Consider the following 25,843-nt stretch of genomic DNA (forward strand, 5'->3'; position numbering starts at 1 on the left):
ACATCACTGTTTGGGTTGGTGGTATGCAGCAATACTGTTTTACTCTAATTGCCAGGGATACTAGAGCTGAATGAGATACCCTGTTTAATCCGCTGCCTACCCCTTTGAAGCCTGTGAGACATGAGAAAGATTTGGTGATCTTTGGTATATGATTGGTGGTACAGGTTCCCAAAACTCATCTTTTTAACTTGTGTGAAGGTTGAAAGCGATGACTTTGTAAGCAAAAGTCAGGAAAAGTCCTTAAAATTCCCTTTGGATCATCTTGCTCATGCAACGTTTCCTCATCCTTTCAAACACATCACTTTGCCCTTGAGCTTCCAGCTAACTAGGCTGCGGGATGTCACAGTGTCCACATGGGTTAATGGGCTATCTCAGGCAGTGAGTTATCTGAGCTCTTTTTGCTGCTGGTATCTCAGATCTTCTGAAAGATTAGAGTCTCCAGAGTGATGGAAATATCTTCTTGCTTGTACCGTTTTCCCAGGGGAACCATGCAGTGCATACTCTCCTCTCCCAGACACTGCTGGCCTCTGCTGATGATGTAGGCACAAGATAGAGATTTACTTCTCTTTGGACCAAAGTACAACTCATTCTTGACAGATGAAACCATGGTATTGGGTTTGCATAGTAAGGTGTGGTAGTGGGGGCTACAAAGGTGCCTTCTGTGAGAAGCTGCCAGAAGCTTCCCCCATGTCCAACAGAGCCAATGCCATCCGGCTCCAAGACAGACCTGGACCAGTCAGGGCCAAGCCCCTCAACAATGATGGTAGTGCCCTGGGATAACAGATTTAAGGGGAAAAAACTACTGTGCAACAGAAGCCAGGAGAGAGGAGTGAAAAAATGTGAGACAAACAACTCTGCAGACACACTTCATTCTGTCAGTGAAGGAAGATGGGGAGGGAGGAGGTGCTCCAGGCACCAGAGCTGAGATTCCCCTGCAGCCCATGGTGCAGGGCATGGTGAGGCAGCTGTGCCCCTGCAGCCCATGGAGGTCCACGGGAGAGCAGAGATCCACCTGCAGCCCCTGGACAACCCCACACCAAAGGAGAATGTGACCCTGTGGGAAGCTCACACTGGAGCAGGCTCCTGGCAGGACCTGTGGCCTGTGCAGAGAGCTGCCACACCAGAGCAGGTTTGCTGGCAGGATTTGTGACCCTTTGGGGGACCCACACTGGAGCAGTCTGTTCCTGAAGGACTGCACCTTGAGGAAGGGATCCACTCTGGAAAAGTTCATGAAGAACAGCAGCCCATCCAGGGAAGGAATCACTTTGGAGAAGACCATGAAGGACTGTTTCATGTGGGACAGAACATGTGCTGGAGGAGGGGAAGAGCGTGACAAGGATGGAGTGGCAGAGACAACGTGGTGAACTGACTGCAGTTCCCATTCCCCATCTCTCTGTGCTGCTTACAGTGAGAAAGTAGAGAACTTGGGAGTAAAGTTGAGCCCAGGAAAAGGGAGGGTGTGGGGAAAAGATTTTTTTAAAGTTTGGTTTCAGTTCTCATTATCCTACTCTGATTTTGACTGGCAACAAATTAAAATAATTTCCTTAAGTTGCAGCTGTTTTACCTGTGACAGTAATTGATGAGTGATCTCTCCCTGTCCTTATCTCAACTCCCAATCCTTTAATCATATTTTTCTCATCCTGTTAAGCTGAGGAAGGGAATGACAGAGTGGTTAGGTGGGCACCACAGCTTATTCTTGGTATAAGAAACCCTGGTTTTCAGTAACCTGAATTTGTGTTTCCATGTGTCTTCCTTTTGTTTTCCCAGGGACTGCAGGAAAACACCAACAGAAGGCACAGAGACTGAGGGTGTAACATTCCTTATTTCCTTGGCAAATCCATAATTTTCAACCACTCCTTGTAAAAGAAGATCCATATCAGTATGACCATTACACATATTAAAAAAAAAGAAATCTTATATTATTGAAAATTACTCAAAAAAAAAAAAAAAAAAAAGGAAAACATTTGAAAATTTGTCTTATGAAAACAAGCAAAACTTTTGACTTCCACATCAGGAATGGAAACAGTATTAAAGTATTTGTCCATTTTTTGCCACTTTACAGGCAGTTTGACCTGATGTAATTGTTTGTCCCATGTGAAGATGGTCTATATATCTTAGCAAATTGTGTTTTGAGGAGAAGTGAAAGAGAAGGAAAATTACTCCTTTTGAGCAGTACGGGCTCTCACAACATCTAATGAAGTGGATATTGGTTTCTCATTCTCCACAGCATGACCTCCCACAGTTTTGTGACCCACAGGTCCCAGCTACTGACAGCAAACTGTCACAACTACAGGGATGGACACCATCACAGTGATCACTATTCTCACAGGTTCTACCAATTTTGGATGTGTGGCATAGTATACCAAAAAAGTGGCTCCCCTCTGTCCAAATTCTTTCTAGCATGTTGCTGTGCTTTTGGAAAATGGGTTTGAATCCTGCAGAGTGTTGTTTCAGGTGATTCATTCTCTGAACCAGTGAACTCCAAAGCTCATTTGTTTTAGGAAATAGTAGTAAAAGTTGTAACTGGGGAAGAGTTTACATTTACCTACAGTTCTGGCAGAAGTACAAACTTTGAAATCCAGACTGAAACTCTGCTCATCCCCTGCTTCTCATGCATTCTCTAATTTCTGTTCTGACTTCCTTTGAGCCTAAAACTGAAAGAGGAATTCTTTTCAACATCTAGCACACTTAATATAAGCTAAAGAGTTACTAAAAATGAGAGAGAAGAGAATTTTCATTCATCTTTCCCCAACTAACTATGCCATTGGAGTACATTCTTTGGATTTTACCTTCTTTATGTCACATTTTTTCAGTCTTTTTTACCTTTTTTTTTTTTCCGATTTAAGTGTCTTTTGCATCTTTTGGAGTTCCTCTGATTAGGGAAAAGTTTGCTGGGAGAACCACAGTTTTCTGCATCTCTTACTATTAAAGTGTATCAGCATCTGCCTTGCTTGGAAGAAGTGCTTGTCTCTAGACCAGAATTTTGAGTAAAAAAATTTTGTCTGGATGAGAGGACGTAGCAGGGTTTAATTAAATATATATATGGTTAATAAAGAAATACTCTGCAAAAACACCACAGAAGCTAAACTGGTGAGATTATTCCTTCACTGAAGATTTTCTCATCCACTGTTTTTTGGGAATAACACTTGTTTTAGTTCTCAGTTATTCCAGTTTCAGGCAAAATTTGGTATTCTCTCACTTCAGCTGAAGCAAATGTAAGAAATGAATTAGCATAAAGCTAAAGATATATCAAAGGCTGAAGTGAGTGGGGATGGGTGAAAAGTTGAAAGCTCTTGTGTACAAGCACCGCAGATGATTTTTCAGTGACAGAGGAGAACACCTGCCGAGTGCATGTCAGCGTGGTGCTGGTGCTGACTCTCAGGGTTGTTTATAATAACGTGAAGTCAATTTGAAGCTCACTTTTTGCTTGTAGATTATAGATGCTCCTTTTTCCTGCATGCCTTTTGAAAAATTGGGTGTTATTTAAGGTTATTGGTCTTGCATGAGTAGAAAGATATAAAGTTATGGGTACTAACTTTAAAATTGACCTCTGTGGGGCAGAGCTCTGGTAGTTGTGGGATTCCAAGACGGTGTCATTTTATGGCAGTTCCCCTGTATGAAGCGTTCTCCTGGGTACCCTGTGTTTCCTGCACATAACTTCTAGAGTTTCATATTTCTTGTAGGAAGCAGTAGGGGGGACAAGAGACAGGATGGAGACAAGACTTTGAGAGAGAAAAAACAATGATGTGGTCAAATGCTCTGTTGGTCTTCTTTTATCCTGAGTCTGCTAAGGGCTTAAAACTAAGTGCACATTGAGGGTGGAGGGTATATGACAGCTCTCAGGACCAGGGCATGACTTAGAGTAAGCCACCCCAGCCTGTGTGTAAATGCAGTGTGTGATTAAGCCATTGGAAATACATTTCCTGTGCAGAACATCATGGATTCCATGCTCCAGCCTATGCTTCTTACACCTTTTCTCTTGTGTTTCTGTGACTTGTTCATTGAAAGTGGAAGTTTTTCACAACAGGAAGCTGCTTTTTGATACATTCCCAGAGCATCTAATTCAGTACAGCATCTGTGTTTTAATAGCAGCACTGTCATTCTTATCACACCAGCTGGTCATAGAAGGATTCTTCCAGCTGCTTCTTCCCAATTAAGTTAAGATCAGGTGAAAATGGCCTGTGGTTGTAGTTCATCTCATTTCATTGTATTTGCTTTTTTTCTCTTCTTAAACCTGCTATTTGAGAAGTGAATGAGAGTTTAATTCTGAATCTCTTCACAGTGTATTTAATTTTTTGTTTACTATTTGCTTTGAAGGGCAGATGGACAGTGAAACTAATAGATACAGAGAATGATGAACTGTTACCTTGCATAGAGATCTGAGCTGATCTGATGGGGATTGGCATGAGACAGGAGTGGCAGAGAGTAAATAACAAAAACAAATTAATAAAAAAAGATAAGGCACAATTGATGGAGAATGCATGTAGTTCTGAATAATTTAAGTCAAAATTTTTATAAGTAAAAAAGGCAGAAAATAATAGGGAGGAAGTTTTACCCATTTTTATGCAGAGAATTAATTACTCCTCTTGGAGTCTGGTTTAGAGATGCAAAATGTACTTTTTCATAAGTCTTGGCTCTGGCATGAACCAGCAAGACTCTTCATTCTTCTGGGACAAAGGCAGGAGTATTGCAAATGCAGCCTTTGTGCCCTGGGTGCCACGAATGGACAAAATGGGATTTTTGAATCCACTGAAATACGTGAATGTGGAGGTGAACTGAGTACAGTAATTAAGGTAAAATGATTACTTTCCATTCACTTAAGGTACATTTTGTAAGTAGAGCTATTTATGGGGGTTTCTTTGACTGAGAGCAGAGATTATAATAATCTAAAAATTACCTTGTGAGAAAAGCAGGAACAAATGAATCTCAATTCTGCATTTGATCCCTGTGCAATAGATAATAGAATGATAAAACTGGTATGAAACAACACTGCAGTAGTGTGTCAAGCCGTTGTTTTATTTCATTACAGATAACTGTAAGGGATAATATTTGAAACTAGATGACAAACATTATCACATATCATTTAGCAATGGAAAAGTAAGGTGGGACCAAAGCTTGTTTGGAAAATTTAAGTCGTTTGGAACAATAAGAAAAGAAGAGAGGAATTCAGAAGAATCCTGGGTTCCTTAGAGCAGGTCAACTGTTGTAAAGAGACCCAACACTTGATTACATTGCAAAGCATGTACTAAAGTCTGTATGTCTGGAGAATAGGTTATAATTCTTAGCCTTTTCTTGATCACTGTCATAGGAACTCAATCTATCATTGGACAGAAAGTCAAGCTTGTGCTGCTGTGATGTACTCTCTTGTCTTTGGCATCATTTTATAGCTAGGTACTCAGTTTGGTACATGATAGGAACTTCAGCAAAACAAGATTGAAGTTAGCCTTTTATTTATTCTTCTTTACTATCCTGAGTTTCATTTAGTAGGTTTTTGGGGATTTAGAAGTTCAGTTCACTCTGGTTTTAGAACAGTTGTTCTCACCCTTGCACGTGCATTTTCTCCACAGAGGAGCAAAACACACTCAAATACTGGAGGACAGGCGTTATCCTTCTGCATTGGCAGGGCTGAGGTGGTTTGGGAAGCTCACAGATGACTTGTGCTCACAACAAAAGTCCTTCCTTCCCCGTTCAAACTTTTGTATCCAGGTTGTTAACATTTAGTTTTAGTTACCCAGTATAAATGATGATTCAGCCATTCTCTTTCACATCCCACCAGAGTCTATTGCTCTTGCCAAACACAGGAGCAAGGTTCCTTTATTGTTATTTTTTTTTAAGTTTTATTTTTTCAGTTTCTGGTTTTGGCATTTCATGCTCTTTTACTCATCCTGTGAAACTTTTGCCTGTTAGATTGCTTTGTTATATGTTTCGCCTGCCTTTTCTGTGCTTTTATTGTTTCCTTTCTCTTTAGACTTCCAGATATTTTCAGATTTAACTTGAGATTGCCTGTAAAATTACAGGTTCTTTCCTCATCAGATTAAAGAATCCTGTGGCTGGCTTTGAAAATGAAAATATGGTGAATTATATTTGATCTTCCTCTAAACAGTATTCATCTTTTCCCCCTAACATCAGTGTGTCCAAGCATGCCACCTTTTGTTTTCTGCTCTCAGAACTAAACACTTTAAGAAAACATTGACAAAATGTTCTGGCCTTAGGAAGCCAGCTGAGACTCCTCATTTAACTCTTCAGATTAAAATTAGACCCCTGTTTACAAGCTTCAGAGGTCTTTGTCTAATTCCAAACAGCCAGGTGATCTTCTTGGGAAGCAACAATTCTGAAAGGGATAAGGAAAAAAACAGGTAATGGAATCATAATCCCCAAAAAAATGTTAAGTGATATTCTTAAGACAGATTTGAAACTATTAAATTGCAGTGCTCTAGTGAATGGAAGTGTTGGACCTTAATGTATGCCAGCATTCAAAGGCAATGTTGCATATTAAGGGGTCTACCATCTTCTGACTTCACATCGATGAAGGATTAGTGTAATGCCTTCTCAAAAAATATCAGCAGCCAGATCCAGACTTGCTTGTACTCAACGGAAAGTTTTTTTCCTTTCTGGGGAAAGCTCCACAATACCAAATGTTTCAAACACTTTTATGTAAATTCCCCCCCACCTCTTAAGGACGAGCTACCTGAAGCACTGGGATTCTCCAAATTATTTTTTAAATTTCAGCAGTAAATAATTGACAGAATATGATGCTGTCTGGACAAGTGCTACCATATTTTGTCACTGCACGTTGTTTCAAATTGGTTGTTGTTCTCATCGTGCTTTAGCACAGGACTGATTACCTAATTGGTTTTATAATAATCATTTAGACATATGACCTTGTTAAATCCTTCCCCAACAGATTAAATTGCTATGCAGTTAACAGGATTTGAGGCTTTCCATAACCTTCATACTGGCTACACCTGCACAAGGATAAGTGTATTTAAGTCACGAAAGAGAAAAATTTCCACATTTCTCAGTTTTGTGTAAATTGTATTTTTTTATAAGTTTCATGTTATTATTTTCTTTTCCTTTTTAGGTATTACATAGAAATGGCTTTATGGATCTGGACACTGACCATTTTGAGCTGTTTTTGTGTCACCTTATCCAGAAATGAGGAACTGAAATTTTTTCAGAGTGCTACAGAGCTAAATCATCTAACAGTGGATAATGACACTGGGATAATCTATTTGGGAGTGGTAAATGCGCTTTATCAGCTTACAGAAAACCTGGAAGTAATAAGATCTGTAGAAACAGGTCCAAGGAAGGACCATAAAAAATGCACACCTCCCATTGATGAAAATCAATGTAAAGAGGCCGTACTGACAGACAATTATAACAAATTACTGTTGCTGAACAAGGCGGATAATACAACTGTGGTATGTGGAAGCCTTTTTAAAGGAATCTGTGCCATCAGAGATCTACAGAACATTAGTGATGAGAAATATTACGTAGACAGTAGTGGAGAAAAGTCCTTTGTAGCAAGCAACGATGAGAATGTATCAACTGTGGGACTGATCACTTCCTTGAATAATGACCGAGTGCTGTTTGTTGGGAAAGGGAATGGACCAAATGACAATGGGATCATAATCAGCACTCGGCAGCTTTACGCAAGGGATGGGAAAGACATTTTTGAAATGTATACAGACTCAGCAGCTGTTAAGTCAGCTTATCACTTATCAAGCACACAACAATTTGTGGCAGTTTTTGAGGATAAAAATTATGTTTATTTTATTTTTGATCAACAAGAGAAACAGCCTGTCAACAACCGCACACTGATTGCACGTCTGTGCAAAGATGATGCCCATTATTATTCCTACTTTGAAATGGACTTGGGCTGCAAAGATGATGATGGTGCCTATGACCACTGTCATTCTGCTTATGTCACTACACCTGGAAAAGAACTGGCTGAGAGCATGGCTCAGCAGGGACAACCTGCAGATACTCCCTCAGATGACAAAGTTCTTCTTGCACTCTTCAGCAAAGTAAACAAAGATGACGGCTCTCTTAAATCTGCCATGTGTGTGTTTTCCTTGCGGCACATCAATGAAAAGATGGAAAAAAACCGGAATGATTGCTACACTAAAAAGAATACCAGCTCATTTTACAAACTTTTTTCAGCAGAAAACCCGTGTGCATTACATGGACTGGTAATATGAATAATATAAATATTAGTTTTAGAATCCATGTTAGAGTTTGTGGAAAATATACAACTACATGTTTTAAGGGGGCTTTGAGCTAAACTATATTAAGACCACTGAAAACTCAGCAGATAGATTCACTATAGAAATGGAATGTGGTTGGGGGGGTTGTGGAACAGGTCAAGTAAGAAATGACAAAATTTTGAGTCTTTTAAAAATGATTTTTTGTTTTCTCAAAGATAACTGTTGCTTTCCTAAATGCATTTCTTTTAAAGGGTTCCTTCTGGTATGGGAGTTACTGAGTCAAATGCAGGGATTTTTTACGCCCATGATCAGTTTCTGGGTGATCACACTAGACAACTGTAGTTTCAGTCAAATGGTATTAAGAATCTTTTAGATGGTATCTGTAATTCAGCATTTTTTCTCACTTGTATTTGTATTTTCAGACAACTGAAATACCAGATTTCTTGTATTCAGGTAGTGCTTATATTTTGCTGTGGCTCAAAATACTCGCATAGCATGATAGCTATCTTTTTATGGCATGTGATTACCTTGGCTATAAGGTTTTTGGAGGGTACTGTTACACCCATTCAGGTACTGTTCTTCAATCTACGGTTGTCTCCGAGAGGCAATTTTCAGCATCTCTGTTGGCTTTATGATTGTTTTGCCCACATCACTCTATTCCCAAGCCCCACTTGTGCATGCCACTCATTATTGCAGCCAACCCTACACTGGACTGAGAAATTGAATCATCTTTAGAATAACTCAGCCAGCATTTAGAAGGATGTCTTACTTTACCCAGCCCGAGCAAGGTACACACTTGCATAAGCATCTGTTTGAGCACAACCTGAGAGGTGGTGTGCTATAGTCCAGGGAGAGGAGTGAACAGCTAAGGAGATGGGGCATGGGAATAACTTTTTTTGGTATTGACCCATAATCCTTCATCTTGTGAGACTGAAGCCATCTCCCACACAGTAAGTTACTAGCGCTGATGAACCAAAATAACACATTTTGCTTCGAACCGCCAGTGTTACTTGCCGCAGTACCCTGCATATGGGGTGAGCATCACACACAGAAATCCTGAATGTGACGAGTGGCCGTGGCTTCTGACAAAAAGAAGGTGTGGGTTTCAGATCAGAAAGACAGTTTTGTTACCAAATATAGCTGGAACGGCAAGGTGTGAATGAACTTCCTTCTGGTGGCTCTTGCTGCAGCTCAGAATTAAAGTGTAGTGAAGAGGGAACGTGTTGAAGTTCATGAGACAGTTGTCAGGGAGTTGCTTTTTATGGATTGTAGCAAAGAAACAAAACAGCAATAAAAAAACAGTCTTCAAGGCAAAGCTGGTTAAACCAGTCTCTATGACACGTTCATTTTAATTACACCAACTGGTTAATCGTTAAACTGCTTGTGTCTCCTGGAAAGTGAAAGCGTGGAAGCAGTTCTCAATTAGCAGGTTGCTGTCTGATTACTGCCTGTTGGCTGGGGGCAAATGCCCAGACAATCCATTTCTCTCTTTCTACTCTTCAGTGTGTGAGGGGTATTATATTGTCTGGTAATAGGGCTGCACTTCATTCTTAGCTAGGAATTAGTGATCTGAATGTTTAACGTCACTCTGTATTGCTATTCCTTATTAGAATGCCAGCAAAAATTTCCCCTGTGGCTCCGAACACTTGCCATACCTTTTGGGAAGTAGGAATGGTGTTATAGAGAAGCCGGTACTGCAAAAAGAAGGGATGAATCTCACAGCTGTCACTGTGGCTGTGGAAAATGGGCACACCGTGGCTTTTCTGGGAACATCGGATGGTAAAATTCTTAAGGTAAAAAACTGGACTAAAAGACTGGAAGGTATTTAAAAGGTTACAAACTGTAGTGATAGCATACTGCTACTCTAAAAGTAAATGGGATTTATAAGATCTCATACTAGGAGCAAATTCTCTTGGAGCTTGGTATTTTTCATCTCAAAGAAAAAATATATTATTTCTGATGTACCTCAGCTATCTGATACACAGACTGAATTAGCATTGCCTGAATGACACTTTTCCCAAAGGATTACATACCTACTGAAAGCTTTATATAAATAGCCTTAGGTAATCTAAGAACTGCTTTAGCCTTATCTCTATTCAAGCTCATACTGGTTTAAGAGCAACTTTTCATTTTATAGTCATTCTGACCATTCAGTGAATAAAGGTGGCAATACAAAGCCCAAGCTGAAGCTCTGATAAATTCTGCTCAAGGCTTGACATGTTTGTGGTGTTAAAATATCAAGACTGCAACACCAAACACCTTCTTTTGCTTGAAGGAGAGTGATGGCCATGTCCAACCTCAAACCTAGTACTGCCAAGTCTCACCAAAGCACATGGGAAGTCATGTGGATGTTGTGTTTAGAGGTATGATTTAATGGTGAAAATGGTGATGCTAGTTTAGTGGTTGGACTCGATGATCTTGGGGGTATTTTCCAACCTTAGTGATTCTATGATTCTGTGTCCCTAAGTGACACATGTCTATATCACTTAAATATCTCCAGGGATGGTGACTAACCTGTTGCCTGATCAGCCTGTTCCAGTACTTGACAAACCTTCCTGTGAAGAAATATTTCCCAATATCTAATCTGAACCTTCCCTGGCACAATTTGAGGCCTTTTCCTCTCTCCCTCTTGCTTGCTAATTGTGAGAAGAGACCAGCCCCCACCTCACTACAACCTCCTTTCAGGTAGTTGTAGAGAGCATTAAGGTCTCCCCTGAGCCTCTTTTTCTCCAGATTGAACACCCTCAGCTGCTCCTCACCAGACTTGTGCTCCAGACCCTTCACCAGCTCCATTGCCCTTCTCTAAATACTCTCTAGCACCTCAATGTCTTTCTTGAAGAGTTTCCTTAGTTCTCCTTTTGTTCTTAATATATTTTTAGAAACATATTTATTTTCTTTTACATCAGTAGCCAGATAAAATTATATTTGTGGGGGGAAAAGCAAGATTAACCACCTTTTGTTTTCTTCCACAAAATAGGTGTTCCTGTCATCCACTGCAACTGAGTACAGCTCTCTTACTATTGAACTAAACAAACCCATAAAGAAGGACCTGGTCCTTGACCAAACCCAAGAAAATCTGTATGTGATGACCACAGACAAGGTAACATGTCCTGCTTGAATTAAGGGCCCAGCCCTCTTTTGCTTTCCCTGCAAATTTCTCTGAGATTTATACATTTCTCAGTTGTTCCTGGAAATAGCCCTATTTGGTGGGACTCCTCCTAATCTGTGTGTATGAAAACCTTTCTCAAGTCTAAGCTGATGGACTTGTTTGTTGTGACTTGGAGAACTGTAATATCCGTGATGCTTAGCGACTGGGAATGGGCAGTGAGTTCCCCTCTGGAGCTGTCACACAGGGTCTGTGAGAGGGATGAAGTGGAAATGTTTGGCACCAGCATGCCTCAGGATCAGGCAGCCCTAGTGCTCAGTGTGGGCTGTGTGGGGTACTGGTGGATGCTGTAGCTGCCATCAGTTCTTTTCAAGGGCACTTCGGGACTCAGAATGCTGGTGGCTGACATACTTGCACTGACACATCTGTAAAGCCACCAGTCGTTTTTCTGGGTCTTACTGTCAAAAACTAAGCAGCACTGGAGAGAATTACATATTTGAGAAGCATTTGCAGCAGGAAAAGTTCAACTTCACTAGGAAAGGCACAGGCAGTCTCTTCTAGGTTCCCCTTATTTTTGCTGTGAGGTGAAAGCACAATGGGGGTCTGTAAAAAAAGAGAGGAAAAAAAGCAAGTAGGAAATGAGAGGGATGCCAGATTTCTCCTCCATCCCCAGGGTAACCCTCTTCTGACACTTTTCTTTGTGGAGGCTGGAGCTGCCAGCCTCAAACGCTTGGTTCAGCAGCTCTCCAGGACAAGGTGGGTGACAGGCTGTGACCATCTGCAACCCTGCCAGTGACATGGAATGCAACATGGGAAATGCTCCACACAAGTAACACAGGGAGAATGAGTGGGCTGTGAAAGGAGACTATTTGGAAAAACAGTGCAAGAAGAATGTCTACTGACTGTTTTATAAAAGGATTAATATAAATTCCTGCCGCAGGAATGTTATAGTCTAGCTGAAGGTTTTTAGGCTAGAAACAACATTGGAAAAAATGCCAGAAAAACAACTGATAAAGCATTTAATAATATGACCATGAGAGAGAGAGGTTACTTTTTTCTTTTTTTTAATAGTTGATAATTCTCATTTGGCTTCCGTTCAGATTTGGAACACAACTCCAAGCTTCAACATTGTCCACAAAACTCTGGGTAGCCTGGCACCCCATTTGACAAGTTGGCACATCATGTAAAAGCCCTGAGGTCCCCGTCAGGCTACTGTGTGTCCTGCTGAGCAGTGTAAGGGATAGCAGCTGAGCAATGTAAGGGATAGCAGCAACCTTGAAGGAAGACAAGCTTTCTGGTGACAGTCAGCTTGAAATGGTAGAATTTAGAAAGATGACAGACAACTTTTTTTCAGAGAAAACCTGCAAAAAAAAAATCATTCAATCACTACAAAGCATTTAAATTTAGAATGCAGCAAATTTCTGCTGAAGAAAGGATTTTGCTTAAATCTCTTCCAAGTAGCTCTCGTAGACACTGCAGCTTCTGAATAATGTGAATAATAGTTTTCTTTTACAAAACCTGTTTAGCTTAAATATGAATAGCTAAAGTTGGGAGCTCTGTAATGGCATTACATTACTGTCATCTCCAGGAGTTAATTACAGTGAGCAGTCCCACCCACTTTTAGAAGCAGATAGACAGGAGGAGAATGGAGGCCTTCGGAGCTGGGAGAAACAAAATGACATAAGTGAGGGGAGAAGAATAAATGATGAAACATGTACTTCTGGGTTAGGCATGGCTGTGGGTTGTGAGAATAGAGATATCAGAACCCTGATTTGTGCATTTAAATGGTTAAAGGTAAACAATAAAAGACCGCTGGCTGCGCTGATAGGCATGCATGCTGCTGAGCTACCTGGCAGATACAGACTGCCTCAGCATTTAGAAATTAATTGCTTGGGCTCTGTAAGCACTTGAACAAAGTGAAAGTGGTAATGTGGTAGATGATAGCTTCTTTAAAAAGCAATCAGATCAAGAGAAGCACAGGGAAGAACAATCCAGATGTTAAGATCCAAAGTGAGAATCAAGCTCTTCCTTTCCCGTTTCACCTTTCTCCCCTCTTTTCTCCCACCTTCTGCTGTGGTGCCAACAGCAGTGGGGGGTTTTGAGCAAATGTTTTCAATCAGTCCCATCTGCTCCTAAAGCTTGGACAGAGAGCAGGAGAAACCCCTTGCACCTTCTTGTGGGACTTGGAAAGGAGCTTAGCACCCCTGTGCTGCTCATGCTGGTTCATTACAAGTGCACATAACTGGCAGGATCCCAGATTCCTTAAGGTTCTTACCATACTGGGAGGAAAGCAGACCACTGTGGCAGTCACTTACCATGATCAAGCTTGTTTGCTTGTTTTAGTTTCTAACACTTTTTGATTTAGAGTGCCAACTAGAAAAGCTCTAAAATTAGTTCCCTTGCATTTTGAAATTGGCTGTTAAAGGAGCTGGTTTTTTGGGTTTGGTTTTGGTTTTGGTTTTTTTGTCATTAAGTTCACACAAAACTTGCAGAGATGGAAATCTCTAGGGCTTGTTTATGCCTGCCAGTATTGTGAAAGAAATATTTTGTCATTAAAAAACAAAGTCATTCACTGGATATTAAATTACTTATGGGTACCAGTTAGTGACAGAGTGCCAGTAACTCAGCTTCAGTTAGCTAAAAAGAAAAGAATGCTGAAAAGGTAAAACCTTGTATTAATAAAAGCAAGAAAATTGCACAATATTGACGTTTTCCTTAACTGCATAATTTTCTTTAACTCTCCGAATATGAAGAAAAGGTCAAACTCAGACTGTCAAAGTAGCTTTGTAACTGCAATTGTTTAAAATGAGACCAGAAGAAAGCCTACATCTCAGAGTTACTGTTTCTACACTTTTTGTGCTGTTTAAAAGTAAAACATAGTCATAAACTGGAAGATGTATGTCCTGTTTTTCTCTTGCATCATTGCTGCAGCATAGCTAAAAGGAATGGCTCTTCTTTGTGTGTGCCAAAGAAAAAGTTGTTTATTCTCCGAACCAAAGGAAATCAAAAACAGAAGCTGTATATTTACTGGGAGAATGAGACATGAGAACTGATGATGTTCTTTTCTCTGCTGCTTCCTGTCATAATTATTTCTATTTTATTTTGTGAATGTATTCCATGGTGAAAGGTTATGCCTGGAGAAGTGCAGTAACCCACAGCACCCCGGCTCTCTCACTCTTGCAGACTTTCTGAAATGCCTTCTGGCTGGAAGTGCATTTCCAAACAATTTCACCTCCATGGTAGTGATAGGGAGGGGAGAATATTCTGTTTAAAAAGTGGTCTAGCTAGTACCAAGTTAGCCTTTTGAAAGTATCCATCCTGCAGTAGCTGTTTCTTGAATTCAGAGCATCATTGATGCAGTTTCTGTCCTGAGGTGCAGATTTCCACAAGTAATATAACTGGAGGAACTAAAATGCTCAATTTTTGTAAGACTTGCTCATAATTCTCAATTATAACAATGTCCTACATTACTTTGAAGACAGGTTAGATAATACTGGAGTGGGGAAAAAAGCAGGAAAAAGTGTGTGAATTTAGACTTTGTTAAGGGGGAAAAGAACATACTGGTTTTATATGTATTTTGTTAAAATCAGGCTGAGCTCTGAGTATGATAATACAGCACCAAGTCTTCTGCTGCCACAGGCAATGACACTGAAGAGCTAAGTCTGCAAACGTTTCAATGTCCTTGTGCATTTCCATCTCCTTGTGCCTTCTTCAGTTGTTAGGTTTGCCTTGCTTTTGGTTTTCCAGGTGTACCGATTGCCTGTGCAGGACTGCCACAAGTACTCGGACTGTGAGAAGTGTGCCCAGGCGAGGGATCCGTACTGTGGCTGGTGCGTGAGGGAGGGCAGGTGAGTGCTGCTGGGTGTGCTGGGGTGCAGGCAGCGCAACTGCTCAAGCCTGGACGTGTGCTGGGGGTGACTGCTTGCCATGGTGATCCCAGCTCTTCGTACTCAGCCTTATGCTCCTGATCATCATTTAATTTTATCACACAGACATTGATATCAATATTCTGTGCACACAAAAATGTCCCCATTGGCTTCTTCAGATTTGATTAGTTTGGGAAAATACATACTTTTCTGCTGGTACTGAGAATGATTTTACATATTCTAACGGTATGTTTTATCACTCTGTGAATTATACAGTCACATGTTCTCCCAGAAAATAAAAAAATGCTCCCTATTTCAATTTTAGAAACTATAGCATATATTTTAAGTACATCAGGAAAGTGTAAAAAAAGAACATAAAAGAAAAAACCATTCTATCTCTAACATAGAGTGTATAGCTCAAGTGCTGGTTTTACATAAACATCCTCTATCAAGACGTGTATCTACAGGGAGCCCTCACCTACCTATAGGAGAGCAGAAAGTGACATTTTGCTGACTATCTGCAGAGGTTCACTGAATGAATATTCAAGCACATGTAAACTAGGACAGCACTGAACAGCCCTGGAATGTCTCTTCTTTATACTCTGAGTTGATTGGAGTGCCGAGAGGGAAGAGCAGTCCTGCAGTTCTCTTTTTGACTACTAAGTTAATTAACCCCTTGGCATGAGTGGTTGGGAATTCGTGATTCTAACTTCTTGCTGTTGGAACAAAGGGGCTGTTTAATTATAATATGCAGATGAATTTCAGGCTTCTAGTTTCCTGCCTGAAAATGTGAACTATTGCATTAGGTTACCTATCAGCCTGATGTAGCATAATATGGAGCACTGCAGAGAAACTTATGTGGTGTGTGCAGGTTTATGTAATATACTGTAACTCTTTCAGCCTGGGATTTCAGTTGCTGTGGGTGAAACCTGAGAATCTGGAATGTAACCTCAAACTCCTCCTGGGCTGCCAGGAGTTGAACGCCTTGGCATATATCATAAAAAAGGCAATTTTCCTTAGATTTCCCTTCAGGTTTCTGATATGACCACTGCCCTCACTATCTCAAAATATTAATGGTTTCTGAGAACAGGCAAACATGAATTTTCACATTTGCTAGTATTTCTTTCCAATGGGGAGAAAAAAGTGTTTCATTTCTAAGTTTCAGTTCTGTCTCATGCTGACACACAGCACTTAGTAGTGTGTTTAGGGATATGTTATGTGAACGTAGACTCCGTATGTAAATGATTTGTTTAAAGGAGGTTTGACAGAGCTGTGCAATCACTGCACTGTGTTAAAGTCCCTGATGAGTTAATAGTCTACTTTCTGCTACAGCAGCCGGAGATCCTACAGCATTTTCTCTTAAACTTTGCACAGAATGGAAAGAATATACACGAGATTGTCCCCCTTCAACAAGCTTTTGTAGCCACATATGCAGCTTCTGTACTGCAGCATTTCTTCCTGTACTTGAGCCGGGAAAATCTCCCGGTGTTTTTTGTGAGGCTGCGCAACTGCTCTTGTCTTCCCACAATTGTAACAGTGCCTTGGCAGGCAGAGATCTTAAATAGTGGCAGGAATTAATGAAAACACTCCCTACGAAATAACATTTCTAGAGCTGGGGTTACACAGAAGTTCTCCACAAGCTTGTAGGCCCCCAGCAATACTTCTCCGTTGCATTTTGCTGTCCCAAGTGTTGTGTCTTATCAGTGGCATTACACAGGTGTCTGCCATTTGACCTGCAGAAAAAAGCCAGTCTGTGCCCTTTCATTCAGGATGTTGTTATATATTGCAGTGAATATTATAAGCTTGATTTCAGATGGCTCCACTGCCCAATGGTTCCTGTGCTATCACTGCCTCTGTATGGATTTGGGTTGTCTAATTCAAGGTGCTGTCCAAAATAGTATAGGCACTTGCTTTTGGCATGTCAAACCATCAGTAGCAATTACACCACTTGTTCTGTTAAAAATTCTCTAATAGCAACCCCACTAGTAAATACTAAAGCAAATTTGTAGTCATCTTGTGTTGTAATTTCCGTCTCTATTCATGAAATTGTTGCATAGTTCAGAGAAAGCAGAAGCCAGCTATAATATTGCTTTGGGTTTTGTTCCTTTTTTTTTTGCAGGTGCACAAAGAAGGCAGACTGTGGAGCAGCTGATAAGGAGAACCACTGGCTGTGGAGTCCAAGTGGCACATGTGTGACTATCATTAGTGCAGACCCTCTAAATATGAGTCGCAGAGCTCCTGCTAAGGTATAACAGCAAAACGCTTTCCTTAAATATTCTTTTAGCACATTGATGTGACTACCAGAAAGATGAATATCTGCATTTCTTTATGCACAGTGGAGACCAGGAAGAGGAGAGTGTTTTGGTATCTCAGTCTCTGTCATTTCTCATAGTGCTCTTTCTTGCCTGCTGTTCTTGCAGGTTGAGTTCACGTTTTTGACCGCTGTAAACCAAAGTGATGCACTAGTATGGATGATAAAGCACTTACACTTATCTGAATACTATGGAAGTGTTACACAGTGTTGTATAACCCATAAAAAGTAATAAGTAGGGGAGATTTCATGCTGCCCTTTCAGCTTACTTGAGCATGAACTTAAGTAAGCGCTGAAGCCATAAGCTGTTGCTTTAAAATCCGCAGTGGATTTGCCTACACAGTGAAGTCTGTCTGGGTACATGGAGAAGGTAAATTCAGCATGCAAAACGACTGTGGTAACAAAACTGAGTTTTTGTAGTGTGACCAGGGTGTCATAACTTGCTCTAATTCCAAATGGATCATGCCAGTGCAGACTGAGTGCTTCCCAGGGGTGTTCAGCAAGTAAAATCAATAAAATGGCTTTTAATTCTTCCTAATCAGAAATAAAGAAACTTTCTTTCAAGTCACTTCAATTCCATTTCTAAATTATGTAAACAGCATTGTGTTATGGCCATTTCTATGTTGAATAAAAATATTAGTAGAGTGTAACTGGTTTCAATGAGAAAGGGATCATTGTCTTTTCTACTGGCAATACAAAATGGAAAAAGTTAAACTGTATAATTAACATATTTGAAACATTAAGTCAAGGACAGAATTCCAAATTTCATTTCAATTGTTTTCCCTTTTTTTGTTAAGTTTTTCCATCTTATTTTGCTTTTAGTTTCTCAAATGCTTTCTTTCTCTGAGGAGGTTAAGATCTCACCACCACTCAGAAATCCTTTTTCAGCACTGGATTTTTTGCATTTACATGGAGTCTTGAGGAAGCCACTTTTCTGTTCATCCCTTTCAAACTCCACCATTTCCAGCCTATCCAGCTCTGTTTTCATTATTCACTAATAACCCCTAAGGTTAATTTAATATTAATTCATTTTTTCAGGGTTTAAGTGTTAACTACTCTGTTTACTGTTGCTAAACTGGATGCTGAGGACAAGAATAAAAGGGTTTGGGTGTATCTGTACAGACAATTTTGTTCTGTTCTAATGCATTGACAGGACAAGAGGTTTTTTTATCAGTCTAATTCAACAAAGACCCAGCCTGGAAAAATAGGTAGAGGTTTAAGAAGAAAAGATTACCAGATGGGAAGAAATAAAAATTGAAAAGGAGAGCTATGCTCTGTGATGCTAGCTAAAATATCACCTTTGAAATGCAAAGTCTCCATGTCTTACTGGGTCTTGGCTCATTTCTTCCAAATATTTTACCCTTTTAAAATTTTGTTTCCAGGTGGAGCTGACTGTAAGTCCACTGCCAGCTTTGACTGAGAGTGACAAGGTTTGCTGTACATTTGGTGAAACAGTGCATTCTGCTCAGTTGAAAGAAGGGGTTATTATCTGTGATCCACCTGATGTAATTCCTCCAACACCAAAACATCAAGGTAAACAAATATTGCTACCCTACATGAATAATAAGAGAAAAGAACGTAGACTGCTGTTTCTAATGTGATGCTCTTATATGAGGTTGATACCAGGTGGGTTTTTTTTCCTCTTCCAGTCACTTTCCCCAAATAGTCTGCTGCTGAACTGTCAAATTGCTCAAACTTTTGCTGTTGATATATTTACAAGCTGTGGTATTCCCAGTGTTCCTGCTGGGAACCTGAAACAGTAGCTTGGTAGACACATAAACATGGAGCCAGAGAGGTGCTATTCTGTGTCCCAAACAAACAAAACCCAGTTACTCTAATCTAAGCCTAAGCTTTCTGATTTGACTCTCTTATATCTGCGTCAACTGTGAAGGAGTTTATGTCTGACTTCTTAGTTTTGCTCCAGTCAGCTTCAGTGGCTTTTTTTCTGGTTCATGTCACAAGGCTATCCTTTCTATCATACAGCCTTTTGCCTCTTCTTCTGTGTGTCCTCCAACTTCTGCAGCAGTAAGCCTGGTGGAAAAATACTTGATCATATAATTAAAGACTGCATCATTGTTCTGAACCACTGATTATAGGACCAAGGTCTGTTGCCAGCCATAATTCTGTGCAATTTCCTAGATGGTGCTTTGTTCATGCTTTAATTCATACAATCTTGATGCATAAACACATGGAATGAAACTCATTACACAACACTGTTTATTATGTATCAAGTCTAAAAATCTGAAGAGAAATAACAGGCAAAAAACATGTGCTCTTACAGCTTGCAGACACACCCCTGAGGATAAGTATTTTATATGTATCACAACAGTCATGAACTGTCAGAGTGGTACTTGGAAGCACTTTTTAAGATAAGTTTCAATTCTCTTAATGCTGAAACAGGTAAAAATCTAATTTTAGTTGCAAGGAGAGTAATTATATTAAAGTCTTATTATTGAGTTTTCCACTGGCTGGAGTATGTCATGGTATCAGATTCTGCTAAGTGTTAAAGCAGCACTCTGTTATTTAGGGCCAATTCATATTCCCTAAATATTTTGTAAATCAGGACATAAAACAATGGGGTTGATAAACATGATATCTTGATGTCATCCAGCATGAAATGTAAGACTAGAAGCCTGTCAGAGAAGGCATTAGAGTGAGCAAGACATCTAGAAATAATATGACTCTCTGAATTGGTTGCACATCTGAAAGAATGTTCAAAAGTAATATTAGGGTGCTCAGAAACTCAGCAGACACCAGCAGAAGGCTGGCAGCTACAAACATTCACAGAACCACAGAATTTCTAGGGTCATAAGGGACCTGGGGAGATTGCCTAGTGTAACCCCCCTGCTACAGCAGGTTCACCTAGAGCAGGTTGCACAGCATCACGTCCAGGTGGGTTTTGAATGTCTCCAGAGAAGGAGGCTTCACAACCTCTCTGGGCAGCCTGTTCCAGTGCTCTGTCACCCTCAAAGCAAAGATGTTTGTCTTCCTATTTAGGTAGACCCTCCTGTTTGTCTCAGTTTGTTGCCATTGCTCCTTTTCTGTCTGAACAGAGTCTGTTCCCATCCTTTTGACACCTGCCCTTAAGATATTTGTAGTCATGGTATTTGTTTGTTCCTGGCAGCATGTGACAAAAAGTCCTGAGCCATCCAGTTACTGTTAGGATGTTAGGAAGCCCTGTTGATGTTGGAAAAGTCTCGATTGCTTTGGTTGTGGTTGGTTGGTTCTAAAGGGGATTTCTAGGAAGGATGCCTTTTCTCAGTCCTGTTGTTAGGAAATCCCCTGTCATTCCTATGAGTCTGGAATATTCAAGGGGACCCAGTGCAGGCAGAGGTAACTTCCAGCCAAGCAGCTGATGGTTGTCCAAGAACCTGTTCAAGGAAAGCAGAGTTTGAAATTGCTCAATAGCTTGTGAAATAGCTTGTCATAAGGGCTTAATGATTTCTGCAAAAGGTATTTCAAACAGTTTCACTCTTTAGTAATAATCCAGACAAGAAGTACATTTGTGGAGAAATCGTGTATGGCAAACTGAAGCTCACAAGTGCCTGTGGTTACAGTATTGCAAGCACTGTTGGACATTAACCACAAAGATCACTTGCTTGAATTCTCATGACAACATTTTTAATTCACAAATGAAAGAAGTAATTTTACATGCAGACATATTCATATTTAAGAAAATGTTTTATTTAAAATGACTGTTCTTGTGCCAGTTTTCATCTGTGTTCAATTATGTCCTTACTCGGTTTTCCTTGTTCTTCTAGACTCTTTAAAATTCTAGCATGATGATAGCACCACTGAAAAACACTTCCATAAAACAAAGCTATTCTTTAATTTTGCTTCTTCCCTATTTTCTCTCTTTGCTTTTCTTCTGAGAACCATGTGCTGGAAAATCTTGTAAAGCTTAAAAAGACAAAACAGAATTTACAGACTTAAAGTCATGAGATCCAAAGTGTCAACAGTATAGTTAAATATTTGCTTATGTCCTGTAAAATAATAAAACTGTTATCATTGTATCATTCAGCTCAAGAGCTGAAGAATTCAACAACCACTTGGATATTTTTTTTTCTTTTGTGATAGATCATGTTTCAGTTCCACTTCAGTTAACCTTTGAAAAGAACAAGATTTTTTTTGCATCATATACTTACCCTTTTTATGACTGTGAAGAAGCAATGAATCTTATTGAAAATCAGCCGTAAGTATTTCAGCTTCTTAAGCGTTTAGATCCTGTAGCTTGGTATGTTAGGTAACTGGCACCTGAATTATTCAATCATTTCATAATTAAGACTTTGGCACTCAAAATTTGCCAGTGTCTGAGTCCTTTTTCTTACATTTTAATGGAGTTTAAAAATGGTTGAAGGGCACCTGGTGAGCCCACAACATAAAACATGGAATAGAAATATTCATGGCACATATCATTAAGGCCAGTTCATTGTGTTGCCATTTCTATAGCTGCTAATGTGTCTGCAGGTGAGGAACATGGACATCTGTGTGCCTACTTGTTCCCTGTAATGATAGTAGTATGGTGCTTTGAGTTGCAGAGCCTTCAAATAGGGCAGGTGCAGCCACCCCAAACCCTTTGTTCATCCTTACGTATGTAAGTTGATCAAAATCACTTCTAGTCCTCTCAGGCTTGATCTCAAAGTTTTTTGCAAATGCTATGGTTTTCTGATCCTCGCTCAAGTATTTATTTAAGGGATAAAATAGGTTTATGGGGTTCTTGAATTGCTCTTACCAAGTTTTCAGCTTAATATACTAAGGACACTATAACAGACTGCTCTACCCTCCATGAATAAATATGGAATTTAATTTACTTTTCTTGTTAGTGGGAGAAAAAGCTTGACAATTTGTCATGACTACCATGTTATATTTGTAGATGCTATTCCTGTGCAAGCAATAGATGGAATTGCCAGTGGGACTGGAAGAGACATATCTGTGAAGAGTCCTCTTCAGTACAGGATGTGATAAAACAAAATATGGTAATGTTTAAAAATAAGGTTATTAGGTTTTTTATGAGAACACTTCAATATTTTGTTTGCTGTATCTCTCATATCAGTTGGTTGAATCAGAGATTTGAAAACGATTCTAAAGTTAACTCCAGAAGTGTAAGGTGGTTTTTTTTTTTTTTTTTGTGACAGTGCGGGGGTGGGAATTTAAGGGTGTGATTGAGGAGGGGCAGTGAGACTCGTGAAAGGATATTTCTGTTCCTTTTACTATTTTGCTTCAATGGGAGGAACGAGATTTCAAGGCAGGGAGAGATAATCACCCACAGCTTTGACATACGCTGCAGTCATTTTTAGCATGTCTAATTTGAAAGGGTGTAATCAAATCTGTCACTGTATTTTAAGCATGAAGTTCTTCAGAACAATCATTCTATTGTCCAAAGGCCACTGGAGCTTGTTGTGATAAGAGTTTTTATTTGTAATAACATATAAAATGTTTCTCTCCCCAGGAAGGAGAATGCCCACAGTTTCTAGACCCTAACCCTCCTATAATACCTATGGAGTACCAAACAACTGTGTATTTTGAGGGAAAACATCTAGATTATTATCGGGTAAGCAGATTCATTCAAAGCTAGCTGTCATTTGAATGCCTCTTAAACTGCATCCACACCCCTAAACTAAAGCATTAGTTCATGTGCCTTGGAGATCCTGCTTGTAATTTAAAGAAAGAAGAGAGCTATACATTCAAGTTTCATATAATATTGGTTACTGTGGTAGAGTCATCACCAAGAGAGAATCAGAGCCCGAGAAAATACTCTAACTACTAAAATGGAGGGGGTGTTTTAAAGAATGTAAGTTGGACCTATTAAAACACTGGACAATTATTTTTATGTAATGAAATGAGAGGGGATGTAGGAATTGTGAATGTTTCACATCTTTTTCTAATTAAATACTTGGTGGGTTTTGTTGCTATTGCTCTAGAATGACATCACTCTGTGGGCTTAATTCAGTTTTCACCTTTCAAACACAAAAAGGCACTCCGACATTAAATATGTCTTAGCTTGGATAAAATAATCTTTTGCTTTTGTGTGTGTGTGTGAACATCAAACCAGAAGATCAGGTATTTTCTCAACCACAGTAAAGGCTTCTCTTTCTTAGTACTTGCTCCCAGAAAAAAAAAGCCTCTAAGAAGTCAGACAGACCCCAGGGTCTTAATTGCTTTATAGCCTAGACAATGCATAAAATGTTACTGTTAGCTGGATAAAAATGAAGTTTAAAAACCATTTTTAGGTGATAGCTCAAGTATTGTTACCCATTTCTAGTCTTTGTTTCTGTGTTGTCTTTGTGTAAATGTGAATTGATGATAGATGCACTGGGGAGTGCATCGATTTCTTTAACTACTGGCCATCTATCAAGGGAAAGAAGGCTCTTGTTTTTTGAGGGGATTTTTTTCCTTTTTCAAAATGCATACTGTACTGCTTAGAAGCAATTCTTTCTATCACCTTTTCTACTCCTGCCAAGGGATGGAAAAGGGTCAACAGGCCTGAAGAGTAGCAATGTAAGAAGGGTATTCAGAGAAGTGTAAAAAACAACCTATAAGCACTACAATCGTATGAAAACCATGTTGTATGTCACTACTATAGACATATATAAAAACTGTGCTATAAAAGCCATATGTTCAAAAAAAAAAAAATTTTGTTTGAAGACCTTAAAAATATATGCAGAAAATGAAATGCAAATTTGGCGAATTTGGTGTGTTCTCCAAGATGTCAGAACTGGTCCCTGGTAGGATGTCTGGCTGTGTGCAACATGGGGCACACAACACCTCTCCTAAACCCACAGCTCTTTTTGCTAAAAATTGGAAAGTATTCCAGAGATTACACTCGTATTTCTTTTGTTTAACATTGTGAAGAGCTGTTTTTTATGCCCTAGAGGAAAATAATTTCCTGCTCCCTTGATATAACTGGAAGAGCCCTTTCTCTCTCTAGAACAAATTCAGGGCAGATGCATAATCTAGATGTGCTGAATTTGACTTCTAGTGGACCCTTGTCCTCCAAGGAGAAACGGCATCAGGAGTGCAAACACTCCTTCATCTAGTTTATCATTCTATGAATAAGCACTTTAATCTTTCTGAACTACTAGTAACAAAAAGAGAATGGAAATAAGGCTGCTGGGTTTTTTTAATTCTGTGAGATATCAGTTGCATTTAACAAATGCAAAGACACATCCTGTGGATCGAATGCTTTGTCATGGGTAGCAATGTTTAACGGTTTGCTACAGAATGTATTTATTTAACTTGGAACTGGGAAGGCTTACGAGTTCAAGTCACTGTAAGAAGTCAAGCTGAATGCATAGTCCCAAAACTGGAAAGATGCTGGAGAGCAGTGAGTGTCAAATGATGTCAGAGTAATTTTTCTTGGGTGAGAGCCATGTGAAAATGTCACGTCTGTCATGGGATCAGCTCCATATATCCTGCTACAGAGATGTGTTTTTAAGTCAAAACGAAAATGCCTTTAGTGGCAGGACTTGAACAGACACACTCAGTGACTATAGCTATATACACAGACCTCTAATATATGTGATAACAGACAAATAAGGCATGAAATAGTTGTAATCACATAGGCACTCATGCCTGTGGGGTCATGCTATCTGAAGTAGTAGCTTTGATGACTGAAAGTAAGGGCATAACTTACACTCAGTCTTTGGTAAACATCTCATGGAAAACAGGGTGGCTCAGGAGAAGCCATGGATGGATATTTTGTAGGGATTGGCCCACAGCCCAAATGCTAAATAGCATTTGCCTTCTCATGTGGAACAATTTTGCCACAGGATATGCTGGGAATTACAACATCTTTGAAGCTAGCAGTCATGCAGCTATGAGCACATTTAAGGTCTTTATTGATTAGAACGTTGGTACATCCATTTTCCTCCTATTTTCCTTGCCTAAATTCTTGCTTAGGAAAAGCAAAAAATTAATGTTGTGTTGTCACTTTGAACTACTGGTTCTATTATCTTGGTTTAATCTGTGCTTTGCTTAAGAGTGCATTGCACACCCAGCCTTATCGTGGGTGACTAAGTGCACTATCCAAAATTGTGCATATAAGCATCTTCATCTCTAGGTGGAGATGAACAGTGAAGGGCTTGCTTACTGAGTAGGAGAGGTAAATGGCTTAAAAAACTGCTAGTGCAGAACTATATCAAGAATTATTTCTATACTGGAAGTATAGAAACTGCTATACTTCCACTGAGGGTGGAAGTATAAGCTCACACATTTTGTATGCTCCTCTTAACTTGTAAACACTTAAAGTACAATGAATAAGTCTCCTCATGATAGCTTCCACTGGAGGGAAATAGACTAAAAGAGGAGACGCTGTTGACTGTTCTTCTGCCCTTCCTTCCTCTGAAAGAATTTC

At 39.7% G+C, this 25,843-nt stretch overlaps 1 protein-coding gene across 1 annotated transcript in view; it reads left to right on the forward strand.

The window, feature by feature from the left end:
• The window catches only part of PLXNB2 (plexin B2), a 242,723-nt gene that overhangs the window by 157,092 nt on the left and 59,788 nt on the right, over window positions 1-25,843 (forward strand). Inside the window, exons 4-12 of the mRNA XM_082281111.1 lie at window positions 7,082-8,192; window positions 9,818-10,000; window positions 11,185-11,307; window positions 15,061-15,161; window positions 17,299-17,425; window positions 18,873-19,023; window positions 21,568-21,682; window positions 22,364-22,466; window positions 22,940-23,041. Of these exons, the coding sequence (XP_082137237.1) occupies window positions 7,082-8,192; window positions 9,818-10,000; window positions 11,185-11,307; window positions 15,061-15,161; window positions 17,299-17,425; window positions 18,873-19,023; window positions 21,568-21,682; window positions 22,364-22,466; window positions 22,940-23,041 (2,116 nt within the window). The remainder of the gene's footprint in view (window positions 1-7,081; window positions 8,193-9,817; window positions 10,001-11,184; window positions 11,308-15,060; window positions 15,162-17,298; window positions 17,426-18,872; window positions 19,024-21,567; window positions 21,683-22,363; window positions 22,467-22,939; window positions 23,042-25,843) is intronic.

Source organism: Coloeus monedula (assembly GCF_965178545.1).
Source record: "Coloeus monedula genome assembly, chromosome: 4".
Taxonomy (NCBI): Eukaryota; Metazoa; Chordata; class Aves; order Passeriformes; family Corvidae; genus Coloeus; species Coloeus monedula.